We start from the raw sequence: 14457 nt of genomic DNA, 5'->3' as shown, positions 1-14457 counted from the left end.
AAGGGACGAAGTCCTCACGCAGAGATGACGCAGAGGTGACGCAGTGGAGGCTGGAGGGTCTCTTGGGTGTCAGAATTTCTCCAAAGGGTGGAGGAAATTTATCTTAGGTGTTTTCACAAAGATTTCTCTATGTTTTACTAATCACTCCTTGTAAAGAGATTGTTGCTGAAAAATAATAAATAAACCCCTAGCTGCTGCACCAGTTTTCCCGCATTGGGTTTTTCTGTGGACTATTGTCCAAAAACACTTTTGTTGATGTGATTGATTCTTGTGCTTGTATTTTACTGTTCGTTTCTCTATGCTATTATGTGACAACTGTAGTAGAATTTACTTTGAAATAAATTAGTTGCTGCAGTAGAATTTCATGTTAGAAATTTTTACATGAATCATCCAAGAAACAAGAGTGGGTGAGTATTAAAGTTTATATCTCATGAGAGCTAACAGAGCTAAGAAGATAAAGATCATATTTTCTAAGATTTCTTGTGTTTGTTGGCATATGGCTCTTGGAGAACAACTCGACATATTCTGAAATAAGACTCCTATTACAGACTTGTGGAGGCATATCTTTGACTCGTTATAACGTTTTTTGCAAAATTGTGGAGGCACACTTTTCAACGTGTAGTAGCATCCTTTTCTGATCTTTTTCTCGGATCAAAGTGACACTTATTACAGACATGTGAAGTCTCTTTTTCAGAGTTAAAGAGACTCTTCTACTTGCTAAGTTGTGGAGACATATTCTCGACCCTAAAGTAGCATCGTTTTCAGACCTTTGGAAACATATTATCTGCCCTTCCGTGCTCGGACCTGTGGAAAAACATCTTTAGACCTTTGTTTTCGGCCTTGTGGAGCAACAGTCTCCCACAGACCTCAGCCCTCGTGGATTTGTTGCAGTGAAGTATCAAATTGTTTGGGCTTGTTGCAAGCATTATCATCAGACCTATGATACTAGTGCATCTCGATCTATGGGCAAAATCTCAAACCTATAGCAAGCATACCTCTGTGGCCTGTGGTGACCAGAAGTGCAGACGTATTCAGAACAGTTAAGATTCGGTTCCTTTTGTGAACTAGATCAAAGTGAAGCACAGTCTTGGAGCTCCAGTGATAAGGATAGTCTTTGAATAGTTTGAATTTGCAGACCTTGGTTGGAAGGCTCGAAGCTCAATATTGGCACTGGTTTGCAAACTCTGGTTGAAAGGTTGAAAGCACAATATTGGACTTGTTTTGATGACCTAGAGTTGTGGATCTTTGAGATATTTGAAGACATTTGAAGAAGGAACCTTTGAAGAGATTTTGAGTAGCCTTTTTGAGGCAGTTTTGAAGAGTTTTGGAACAAACCTAGGATTAGGTCTTAAAGTGAATTTAAAGCAGTCCTTGAAGACCATCTTGATTAGTCTTGCGATTACCTTGAAGACTTTGTTGAGCAACCCATTGGAGCAATTATAGAAGATCTTGAAGTAGCCTCATTGAAGAACCCTTGTAGTAGCAGTGTTTGAAGCATCATCAAGGCAATCTTGGAACATTGTGTTGAAAGCATCTTGTTAGGAATAATTGTTGAAGTCCTTATTGAAGACACTTGGATTGGATATCATTGAGAACATTGGGCATCATTTTGGAACAACATTGTTGAAGACCCTAATGGAGTAGCCTTAAAGAGGATTCCTTTTGCAGATATGAAGAGCATTGGAGACACCTACTGTGATTACTGAAGTTAACCTTGATGAACTAAGTATTTTGAAGACTGTTTGAGGGCATTATTGTAAGGCGATCTTGAAGATTATTAGGGCTTGTTGTAGAAGATATTGGAAGCGTTGAAGAACTAAGTATTTTGAAGACTATTTGAGGGCATTATTGTAAGGCGATCTTGAAGATTATTAGGGCTTGTTGTAGAAGATATTGGAAGCCTTGAAGAACTGTTAAACCTACCGTGAAGAATAAAAGCAGAGGGTTGGAGCCCTAGAGGATTGGAGTCCTCTAGAAGACTAGGTTGGAGGTTTGTGAGATAAAAGGGTTGGAGCCCTAGAGGATTGGAGTCCTCAAGTAGACCATGTTGGAGCTTGGTGGTATAATATAGGTTGGAGCTTGGTTTGATTGAAGATTAGAGTCAACTAGGGTTGGAGCCATGAAGTGTTATTGTACTTGAATTGTTGTAAAAAGAGGATTGGAGTCCTCACCATTCTTGTTAATAAAATTATTCTTTTGTTGTACATTTTTGTGTTTTGATTTATTAAGTGATCTTAACTGGCATAAAAGTAACAATTGTAAAAGAAACATTGATTCGCCCCACCTCTCACTATGTCCAACACTCCTACCTCCACCCACCAGCTACTCAGTAGTTAACGAATGCATAGGGAATCTAGAGGCCAACTGTGTCCACACTCCAGCCATCCAATAGCACATACACAAGCACACAGTTCAGGGAGTCGAGAGGCTTCACCTCCACCTTTGCAACATGCAACACAGTGGTTTCACCCAATGAAGGGAATCAAGAACCAATTGCCAAATCTCTTAAACAAGCAAAGGAGACTCTAGAATTTCGCTTACCAGGATTCCAAGGGATAAATCAAGGGACTCTAGGGAATGCCATCTCCACCCTCCAACCCCTTGAGGTATCCTGAGATTTACCCTCACCTGAAGGAGAATTCCTCTTGTACTCCTATTGCTCAACTTGAGGTATGATAAGCTTCTTAGAGTGGTGAAAGAAGCTAATGTCTTCCACATTGCATCATTGCATGTAAACACTGTTGTTCGCTTGTTAGGCATGTTACCGCTCAAACTAGCAGGGGGCATAAAAGGGACAATTGTTAGATCAAAGGGAAACGGTGGAGGCTTAGCCCATTGTCACCTCAGCTAAGACTCCCACTCTTTACAGACTTTCACCGATGGGAGGATACATGTTATATAGAAGGGCACTTGTGAAAGATGAATCAACCAATGGATGTGAAGTGACCCTAATAATTCTTTTCCTAGAAGTGTTTTAAGGATAGAGCTTACTTGCTTATTAAGCAAGGTACACAGGTTTCTAGGATGAAGAGGTGATGATTTTAGGGTGAGGTTAGAGGAGTATACCTTATGAAGGAGTTTTCCAATCCTAAAATCCTTATTGGACTTGACTTCTTGAATGGTTCTTGAAGATTAGACTTTTAAAAAATGTGGGACCACATCGGATCAAGTGGACCCAGCCTAGGTCAAGGGGGGAGAATCTAGAAACCAATGATGTTCACAACCTAGACAAGGAGGGGGAAAGGATCAAAACAAGAATTTTCACTTGAAGGTATCAAATTGATCCTATGAGGCAATAGCCTTGGGGGCATTACGAAAAAGTTTGGTCTTGGAGCTAGGGCTTGGGTTATCTCACAACTCCACCATCAGAATAGCTTCAAAATTGGAGGAGGTGTTGAGGACACACCAGTGTAGGAGAGGCTAAGAGATCGAACTTTTTCTTGGGCTACTTTGTCGGGAAAATGATACTCTAGGTGACCCAACTTGGCTAGACCTAGAAGAAAGAGGGAAAAGTGAAGCAAATTGTTCTTTGAGTGACCCCTTATTGGAGTATCAATGCCTTAATCCTTGGGAAGAATGGAGTATAGGATAAAGATGAGAAAAGATCATGTATTTCAGTCAATTAGGCCTTAAGGTTTTCTTTGCTCAACCTTTAGAGCAAGAGGAAGAGACCTCAAAACTTTTATACTTTGCTTGGCAAAGGAGATGGCTTATCAAGATAAATTCCCCGATGGAATTATTCCTAGGAGATTTCATTCACATACATGGCCCAAACATTGAGAGATGTTATATAGAAACAATAATTCCACAAATTTGCAATTATGCAATGCAACAATTAGCCCTATTATAGCGAAAATCCCGTCCAATGCATATGACAAAAGTAAAACAAGAATAGCATTAAAAGTGTGTACTTACATGTAATAAAACATATCCAACCATCAACAATTTGACAATAAAGAAACTCCAAGATAAAAATGCTCCAAATCCAAACATCAAAATTCATCCATGCTCGAATTCTTCATCCTAGAAAAAGTGCGAAATTCTCTAAAGAGAAGAGAGATCCAATCCAAAGTGATGATGAGAAATTGAACTCATCTCACTTGTATTTATACACTAATGAGGAGTTCAAATTAGTCTCTTAGGCCTACATAAGCCCAAAAAATAAAATAATGTGCTAGTAACCTAACTTTTGGTGACAAACCAACCAAACTAGCTGACAAATGAAATAATAAATCTCTTAAGAGGTCAAATGATAAATAATACATGTCGTAGGGCCCTCCAAGAGGCCTGATGAGGTCCATAGGTGCCATAATGAAGAATATGACCCTCAAAAGTGATGGACAAGGGGTTGGCCCGTTGTTCTCCAAACACTAAACCTGTGGTGCTCCCTGTGGGTGCGGGGGCACAATAATAACCTCATGGGTCTCCAAATGAGTCGAAGATGCCTGTAGATCATCTGTAAGGGCTGTGATGATGGTGTAGGTGATGAAACATCATCATACAAGTCCTGGGTCAGCTGCCAAGTGTATGGTGCATTTGTGGGGCTGGCTGGGCAAAAGTGAACCAAGTGCATCTTCATCGTCCAATAGGTGAATCTCGAGAAATCTTTGAACATCCTCAAGGATCCATGGAATGTTGTCTACTGTTGTGGAGGCCTATGGCTCTCAACACACACCCAACATGTGCCAATGTAGCCCTCTGAAGGTTTAAGACCCCGTATAGGAAGACCAAACCCAAGATGGAGACCGTCTGCAATCCTGCATAAGATCCAATGCGTCCCCTAGTCTTCCAATGCAACAAGTCATCAAAGAAATAGAGTAAAAGAGCCTATAAACCATGGACCACAAGTGGGGACTTTGTAATGGCCTGCCCTTCCATAATGGGCTTTGACATTTGCTAATGTCTCCAAACTCCAAATGGGGTTAACCAAGTATCCTATTAGGTGGTTTCTACTTCTAAAGGGGATAACATGTTCAGGGTACATACTTCAAAAGGTGGTGGTATGTGATAAAGAGGTGAGTGGAATAGGGAATGAGAAGGAGTAACTTTGGACCACATGTTGGGGTAGAAGGGTAGCTGATAAAAGGGAAGCCCACACCTGGGTATATAATGTATAGAAGGGAGCAATTGTGGTACATGAGGTGTCTCGACCTTGATTTTCCACCCTTCTTTATATGCCTTTTGCCTTTTCATGATTTTTCTTTAATTAACTACTCGGGGCTCAAGGGGTAAGAGCATGATGTGTGAGATGTAGTAGTGGATACCCCCTTTTAAGGTAGGGTGGTTCATTGCCCACGAGGGGTTGGGACAATCATGGGTTCCTATATGATGAAGGAGGCTCATAGAACCTGTAGGAACCAGGGCGATGGCCATGATAATGGGGTAGAGCTCATGTATTGGCTTTTGCCCAAGTGCTAAATATGTTTGTTCCGACCATCTTTTGCACTTTGTGGTGCATTTTCTTGTTGAATGTGGCCAATTATGCTTTTACTTTTCTTTTTAGCTGCATCAACCGTCGAGGCATCATTCCAGGCCTAACCCAAAATGTGGGCAAGGGGAAGGGGAAGACTAGCCCTATGTGGACTTAGTGTTGGACTCGGGTGGGAGAAATGATGAATGGGGTAATATTGATTTGAAAGAGGGTAATATATGCAGATGAGGGAGCGAGACCACGCAACCAAAATTAGGGTTTCTTGTGAAATACCATCCCTAAAGCCAAATGGTCAGTGAAAGAGATCCCACTAGACCGAAATCCAAGGTCAATATCCAAAAGGGGTCTAGCGGACAAGAGCACAGACCTAACCCATTATTTCCGCCGAATCCTCCCATTAATCCATACCGAGAAGTGTCCATGATAAACAAACTAGAATATTCAATTACCAAATGACAAGGCATACCTTTAGGTTCGGGAGGCCCACCTTCAAACATACAATCATGGCAGATGGGTGAGGGACCACATGGATGGCTCAGGTAGCGGAGAAATGGCACAATGAGCTAGTCGGTGGCTGCAAGGGGTTGTTGGCTGCCGGCTAAGGACCATCTTGGAGAAAAAAAATTCTCCTAGGGGTATCACCCACAAAATGGTGGGTAACAAAGCCCAGACACACCCTTCTGCACTTTCATGCAGAGCGCTAGACACTTCTTTGTGTCGTGTCCCTGATATGCCTTTGACACTTGAGTCTCAAAATCGCACGCTGATAGGCACACATTGTTCCTCTTCTCCGCAGAGTTCTTCCCCTTTGTTCTCGGGTTTGTCTTCTTGTTCCTAGAGAAACTGTTCTTTCTTTTTCCTTTTTCCCTATTGTGCGTGTATGCCTCTTCCGCGTTGTTTAACTTCCCCCATTTTCCCCAAGTTTGACCCCTTTGGTGTTTTTCCAACTGCACACACATAGCTGTTGTGCATTAACTCTTTGTCCTTTTTCTGTCTGTTGTGGTTCCCAAGCTAGCATGGGCTTTGTCCCTATTTTGCAGTCCATAAATTCCCAACAGAAGTCCCATTCAACACACAATTCAAGTGCATTTAAAGCTCAACAACCATCTTTCAATGGCTGTCCATTTTGTCCAGTTTCTTCAACAAGTAAACTGAATATCCCAAGCAATTGACTTCCCTCAATCTCTTGGAATCCATATCCCTCACTCAGCCCATTTTAATTTTCAAAATTCAAATACATTAGGTAATTTACATGGAAAGATCAAAATCAATTATTAACTACATTGTTACATGTTTTTACTGCAACCATAAGCAATTTAACAATCTTCAACAAGAAGGTAGACTATAACATTCTTCGAGAATATTTTATCAAAAAATGTTCTTACATCAGAAAATGAACATAAGCAATTTAACAATCTTCAACAAGAAGGTAGACTATTACATTCTTCGAGAATATTTTATCAAAAAATATTCTTACATCAGAAAATGAACATACATATAAAGGAAATATGGTAGAGTAGATCATCTGTTTTCCTGAGATTATCTCTGCAATAAAGTCAGAAGAACGCCAAAGTTGAAATCCGATTTCCATTCTTAAATAAATATCTTTTAGTGTTAACGTGGGTACATAGCTTATTTGAAGGGCATTCCTATGTTGATGGAAAATTTGGGAATATCTTGGAAGCTGACGGTCAGGAGAGTTGACTTCTCTCTTGATTGTAAGATACCGAAATATTTTTGTAACTATGATGATTTTCTCTCTGAAAAAAAAAAAGTTCAGATTTATTTGAATGGTTCTTTCATAAAAATATGATATAAGTAGAGATTTTTTTGAATGGATTTTTCATAAAAATATGATATTTAGAGTTTCATAGAAATTTTAATTTGAAAAAATATAATATTAAAATTTATTATAAACTAAAAGAATAAATTGTTAAATTATGAAATTATAATTCATTTTATAGAGCAGTATATAATTTTATTAAAGGTAGCTTAGTTATGGCTATTGGAAATATTGCTTTTCTTGATAATATTATATAAGAGATTTTGATTTTTTTGATAATACTATTTATGTTGAAATCATTTTTTAAAGGAACAGTTAAAACTAATTGTTATTAAGTAAGAGTTAGTCTTTTGGATATAAGAAAACAAATTAGCGATCTAACATCTAGAGGTATTTGGCAAATGTGAAAACCTACTATTTTACTAACTACCCACAAGTCTTTTTAGATGACATGTTCTTTTTAATAAGAATAATCCTGAGGTATCTCACAGGAATGAAAACCTACCCTTCTATTAAGCACTCACAAATCATTTTAGATGCCATGTTTGAATTATTTTACAAACCTTGAGATATCTAGTAGGAGCAAATACTGTCCTTTTAAGACTGACAAGTCATTTTGGATGACCTGTTTTTTTAATAATAATAATGAGTTAGTTTACATTCATTGATATTTGTCAATGATAAACCTGCCCTTTTATGAACCACTTACAAGTCATTTTAGATGAGAAGGTTTTTCTGGAATAAATAATAATAAATTAATTTACAAACCCAGAGGTATCTGGTAAGAGTGAAAAACAGCTCAAGTCATTTTAGATGGTGTGGTTTTTCTTGAATAATAATAATGAATTAGTGTACATTCATTGATACTAGTTAGTGATAACTGTCCTACAGAAGAAACACAAGTGATTTGACAGTGGGTAACTATTAGTCTTTTTGGAGCTTTTCCCTGAAATATATTTTTTAGTTAAATTTTGATTTTTGTTGTTTACATTGGGTTTTTGACTGCATATATGGATTCAACACCTTGAAAAACCTCTAGGGAATTAGATTGTGGAGAGTTCACAACTCAAACTTGTAATTTCAACAAATCCCTGTGAGATTCTGAGCAGATTTGACTAGAAAATAAACCGGAAAAACCTCTAAAAAGTTAACAGGTTTAAATGACCTATCTTTCTTAAATAATAATAAATTAACTTATAAACCCAAAAGTATCGCGTAAAAGTGAAACTTTGTACTTTAACAAACCATTCACAAATAATTTTAAATAAATTAATTTACATTCATTAATACTAATTAATGATAACTATCCTCTCTAAATCACCAAATAAAAAAAATAAAAAAAACAACCAAAAAAAACCAAAGCAATAACAACACTAGCACCATCAATTTAAAAAAAAAATAATATTACTTTCCTCTAAATAAAACCTTAACCCAGTGAAAAAAATAACACCAATCAACCCTTAAAAAAAACCATAATTGCTCTCCCATAAATAGAGCCTTAACCATGAATGTAAAATTCTAATGGTTGAGACCAGAATATTAACGAACAAAATGACATTCCAAAATTTATGTTTAAGAGTCTCCAATTTAGAGCATTATTTATTATTGGTGATTTTATAATATAGGTTTAATAGTCCCCTATTCAGGGCTTTTATTGTTGGTGATTTTATTCTTTGCTTTAATTGATGTCCGAAACAAAGTCGATTACACCAACTCTGAATTTGTAGAAACCCTGTAAAATCGAAGCTCGCTCAGCCTAATAATCCATTTGAACTTTCTATTTGAAGAAGACCACTCAGCAAGGTGGGAGGTGGGAGCCAACGTTAACTTCTTGTGCAGGAAGAGATACAGCGTCTTGCTGTTATATTCAAGATAGGTGATATCGAGTTATTAAGAGAATTGTTTTATTTGTAGTGATATTTTGTGAGAATAAAATTTTACTATTATTTAATATCAGGTTTTATGGTAAGTGCACGTGTTTTCTTTTATAATATTACATATTCAAAGTCAAAATATGCGTGATTCATAAACTTTAAAGTCAAATAAAAGTAAAATACCTCCCAAAATCTTTTATCTAATAAATTAATGAAATTAGATAAAAAATTAAAATGATTTTACAATCATGGAAATATTTATTAAACTTACCAATATATTTATCTTGTAAAAATCTGTGTAATAGAGATTGAGAAAACAAACTGATTACTGTGAATGCAATCGCTAATACCTTAACATAGCTGAATTGAACATTGATCTCCACTTAATTCTTCCCGATTGAAATTGAGTAGCTTTTTTAATGCTTTTTGAAACTGACCTAATACTCCCCTCTGTTTGTAACAGGATTTTCATTTAGACAAAGAGACGGAGATAGTCTTTGATCGCTTCCAGAATGGGGTCAATCTGGTTAAGCAGGACAAGGACAAAAAGCTCTTCAAGGGAATTTTCTATATTGCTATCAAGGACGTTGACAGTTCGGATGTGGACGATTTAAAACATGAATTCGAAGAAAAAATTTTCAGAATATGTTCCAAAACTCATGAAAACTTTCTCTCAAAAATGTATGGTGGAAAGGTTGAAATAGCAGCAATGCCTCCTTATAATCGACCTGACTACCATGATAGCTTAAGGGATATAGCAAGTACAGTAGAAGAGATGAATTCATGCTATCACAATGGTACTGCTTTCTTGAATGATGTGAAGCTAGTGATCTCTCAGATTGCAGCAAAAGATTGGACATCTGTAGATGGTAAACGTGTGGCCCTCAGGGTGGACATACTAAGGAGAAATCTAAAGTCTGCTATAGATAGAGGATGCCTCTCCGCCACTGGAGAAATCCAAATGCTAGTTAATTTGGATACGCAGGAAGAAGTTTCGGATTTTCCCGTGGCTGTTGGGGATATCATGTTTGATTTCCCCGATACTGGGTTAGAATTAGCACCTTCACTAGAACCAACAGAAGATGCTGGAAGCATTTTATCTGAGCTGAGGTCAAGATTAGAAAGTGTTGTGCCAAGAAAAGGAACTGATGGTGAATGGTGGCACTCTGTTTTCGAAAGCTTTTTGGGTGCATTGGCTGATCGAAGACGAAAGCGAGTTGAACAGTGGTTGATTTCAAATACAGTGGACTTTTCCAGTGCTGACGAGGTGCATAAATTACAGTTAGAGGCTGCTGCGGGTATTGCAAAAATGAAGCAAAGCCTGTCCGTTTGCGGATGTAAATGCTCTAAATGCTTTTGGAGATGTATGCTTGAAAAAGGCCATGTCTCCTCTCATTCTTGTATGGGTAGCCATGTATGTTCAGAAAAGTGCACCTTTTGCACTAAGGAGGAAGTAGAGAATTCAGTTGAAGAATGCAAAGATTTGGCAGGGCATGATGGCCCCCATGACTGTAAAATGAAAAACCACACCTGCGGTGAAATTTGTGACTTGTTTAAGAAGTCATCCAACTGTAACAAGTCTTGTTCTATTAGGCTTGGTCATGAGGGTCCACACAAGTGCAATTCTCCCCAACATATGTGCAAGAAAAAATGTTCTCTTCCTAGTTGCAAAAATCCTTGTGTTGTCCCAATTGAGTTTGGGGATCATGATAGGCATGCTTGCCATGAAAGATACTGTCAAACCCCATGTATCATGATGGGCTGTACAAGGACATGTGGTTACAAGGACCATTTTCATGACCTTAGTCGCGATGCCGAACATCTATGTGGGAATGAGCATGCGTGCCCTGAAAAATGCGGGGTGCCCGGAGTCTGTGAGATTTTTACCGAGTTAGTTCGCCAAACAAGGCAGTTCCAAGGCCGCAGAGGTTCTTTCGAGTATGAGCATGTATCAGAGCAGAACGGACTACGAAAGGATTGTTGTGTCCCAGTACCAGCCTTCAAGAGGAGCCATGAAGGACCCCATGTTCATACAACTAACGAAGATGCTGTACATTATTGTGAGACAAGATGTCATTCTTGTGGCTATTTTTGCCGACTTCCGATCGATCACCCTGGTTTGCATAACACAGTGCATGGCAATATGAGAAATGTTAAATTCATTTCAGAATCAGAGGAGATTGATATTGATGACAGAAGGTATGCATGGGGGGAAACAGGATTGGCAGAAATGTGCAATATGCATTGCAAAAAACAAGGCAGGGGCCACATTCATTTGGTCCCATGCCCAGAAAACTGCACCAGCAAGCTCTATGATGGTTCCAGGCACGAGACTAGGAAATATGGTCCCGACCTGGATGTACCCAAGGATGAGATGAGTCATGAGACTTATTGGAAATATATTAGATTCGTTGATCCCTGCACAGAGGAAGAGCAAAACGAGTTTGGCCTCTGCAATCACTATTGCAGATCAGAGGAGCATGAAGATATTTCAGACGAAAAGGGCAGCGGAGCTCAGAAGTCATATTGCACCGAGAAACTTTGGCATGCTCCTATCAAAAGAACTGGATTGAATGTCAGTTCTGCCGGCTATATAACGGATGATGGGCATCATTTTGGCTGTGATCATTCCAAGAATATTCCTCATCATGTCATTTTTGTCATTGATAAATCGGGGTCGATGGGCAGTGCAGATATTAGGCCAACAATGTCCATGTTTTCTCCTTCGCATGATTTTAGGCTTGGTTGCGTATTTGAGGCCATAATAAGGTTCATAAGAACTCGTCTCAGGACGGTATCTGATGATTCGGTGTCAGTGATTCTCTTCGACTGCAGCGCAGTTATTGCTGTAGAGATGAAAGAGATGAGGGAGGAAGTTGTTAGTTCGCTGCTTGCTTATGATGCAGATGGAGGAACTACTTATTCATCTGGGTTGGCATTGGCTGAAAGGGTGATGATCAAAGCCTCAAAAGATCCTACAATTGAGCACAAAAGACCAATGATTGTGTTTTTGAGTGACGGAGGAAATAACGGGGGAGGGGATCCTCTATATTATGTGGACAGAATGAAACAACAGGAGCCGAGGATGATTCTTCATACCATAATGTTTGGGACTGATCCCACCTTCAATATTCTCAAAGAAATGGCCAATATTGGCAATGGAACATTTCAGCTTAGTATTGATGAAGTGCAATTAGCAAGAAGCTTTGAAGATCTAGCCACAAGTCTTAAGCCCAAAGTTGCAGCCTTAATGTAGGGATGCAGCAGGTATTTTAGACTACTCTTCCTGTGTAGAAATCCCTACTGGACATGCAGGCTTTTGGTTTTTTGGTTGGACGTCTTTATTTTTGTTTTGCTAAATCTATGCCCTTATGTAGCAGTTCTTATGTTTTATGTGTAATGTGGTATGGTTGTTCGGTTTTATATATGAATGAATAGAGAACCTATGGCACCTTATGAAGAGCCATCTGAATTATGTACACAGATATGAAGTTCGGCGAAATAAACATAATTGAATCATGTATATGGTAGCTCCAGAATTGTGAATGGCACCTTATGAAGAGCCATCTGAATTATGTACACAGATCTGAAGTTCGGTGAAATAAACATAATTGAATCATGTATATGGTAGCTCCAGAATTGTGAATGAAAATAGAATCTACGGCAGCTTATGAGATACAGGGTAACTATGTAGATCATGTGAGCCGTATCCAAAGTTCATAGTTGCTCCCATATTTTAAAGTTTCATTCAATATTTCATAAATATTGGTTTTTTGGCACATTTTCCAGTCCGTCCACTAAACTTGCATTTGTTAAATTAATAGTTAACATGTTAGATATACATTATTTAAAATCAGTTAATCTGAACTGCAAGTTAAATGTCACATAATGAACTGTTAATTCTATTCCACCACAAGTGAAGTGTTGCATAATGAACTGTTAGTTCTATTCAGTGGAATAGTGAAACATTTGTAGATTTCATTATGCAATTGTTTCTCTATTATGATATAATTTGATTGGTAAAATAAAAACTTTCATTCGCTTTATAATTATTTTAGCAAATGATATATTTAATGCAACTAAAATTATTGATCAGTGAGGTAATACGTCATGTTAGATGCTATTTTAGAAAACCGTTATTTATATGGGTGGAATAGTGAAATATTGGTTGATTTTATTTTTCAAGTGTTTTTTAATGGTGTAAGTAGAAAATTTACACACTTTATGATTATTTAGGACAATAACTATTTATGAGAGGATATATATATATAAGAGTATTTATAAGAAAAATGTTTTGTTTTTTTTACATCTTTTTTTCATAATATCATACATTATATTATTGCAAAAAACATATATTTACAATACCAATAGTCTTACTAGTTTGCCACTAGGGAAACCAGACTAATAGCATAAACTCAAAAATTTTGGATTGTTTTTACTGTTCTTAATCTGTTGATCTGATAACATAAAATAGATAGAAAAATTACATAGACAACACTACATAAATTGATAGAAATATCCATATTGAAAAACAAAATATTGTCTCAAGCCTGAGCCTTGAATTCTCTCATTTGGCTAAATCGCATTCTTGATTATGCGATTGAGGATCACCATTGGTGCCCGACAATGAGGGGTCGGTGCTAGTGATTCTCTTGGTTAACAGTGTGACCTTCCTATTTATGCTATTCATTTTTTCCGTGAGCTCGACCATGCAGCAAATAAGTTCCTATTGGGTTCCCACTCTGCCGATAAGAACTCTTCCCATGAGAGTTTTAACATGCCAATACAAGTTGACGGTCTGCATATAAACAACTGCTCTGTATGGTTGAATCGCTGACACTGGGGATCTAATCTCTGGTATCCCGCTCCATGTGAGTTTCTGGAATAACCTTGCGAGTATCCTTGACTTGCTCTTCTACATTTGACATTGCGTTTTGGACAACTTAAGGTATAATGTCTCTATATCCACTCCATAGCATCTCTATTAGAGGATTGAGTGCTGGTGCCTCTTAGAGTAGGAGGGCTAAAGCCGAAGGAATAGGGAGCCTCAAGTTTGCCTCTTCAGCGATGATGTGAGGGTGCAACCAGCCAACATCAAACCATGATGAAAAAGGGGATGGTAGCAGGGTAGACCGAGGAGGAAGGAATAAGCCAAGCAAAGGAGGGAACAAAGGAGAGGGTTGAGGGGCTGAAAGAGGAGGTGTAAAGATAGTAGAACAAAGGATGAAAAATGGGAATCCTGGACGAGAACACTAGAGGGAGTAGACAGAAGGTCCATCAAACATCAAGGAAAGGAGGAAAGATTAGAGAGAATTTGACGATATGTAGCCTCTTAAGAACATAGGGTCGAGGATTGGGATGGAGGACCA

General features: G+C 38.1%; 1 protein-coding gene across 2 annotated transcripts in view; it reads left to right on the top strand.

The window, feature by feature from the left end:
- Window positions 1-12703, top strand: part of LOC149195038 (uncharacterized) — a 70705-nt gene extending 58002 nt beyond the window's left edge. For both annotated transcript variants that reach the window (XM_089405228.1, XM_089405229.1), the window contains exon 2: window positions 9552-12703. In XM_089405228.1, coding sequence (XP_089261354.1) covers window positions 9552-12344 — 2793 coding nt within the window. In that variant the 3' untranslated portion in view covers window positions 12345-12703. The remainder of the gene's footprint in view (window positions 1-9551) is intronic.
- Window positions 12704-14457: the final 1754 nt, after the last annotated feature.

The sequence above is a fragment of the Pinus tabuliformis genome, chromosome 2_2 (genome assembly GCF_031772625.1).
Source record: "Pinus tabuliformis cultivar Carrire ecotype Pingquan chromosome 2_2, CPIR1, whole genome shotgun sequence".
Lineage (NCBI taxonomy): Eukaryota > Viridiplantae > Streptophyta > Pinopsida > Pinales > Pinaceae > Pinus > Pinus tabuliformis.
The sequence above is the reverse complement of the archived record's forward strand: the minus strand, read 5'-3'. Positions and strand labels throughout refer to the sequence as shown.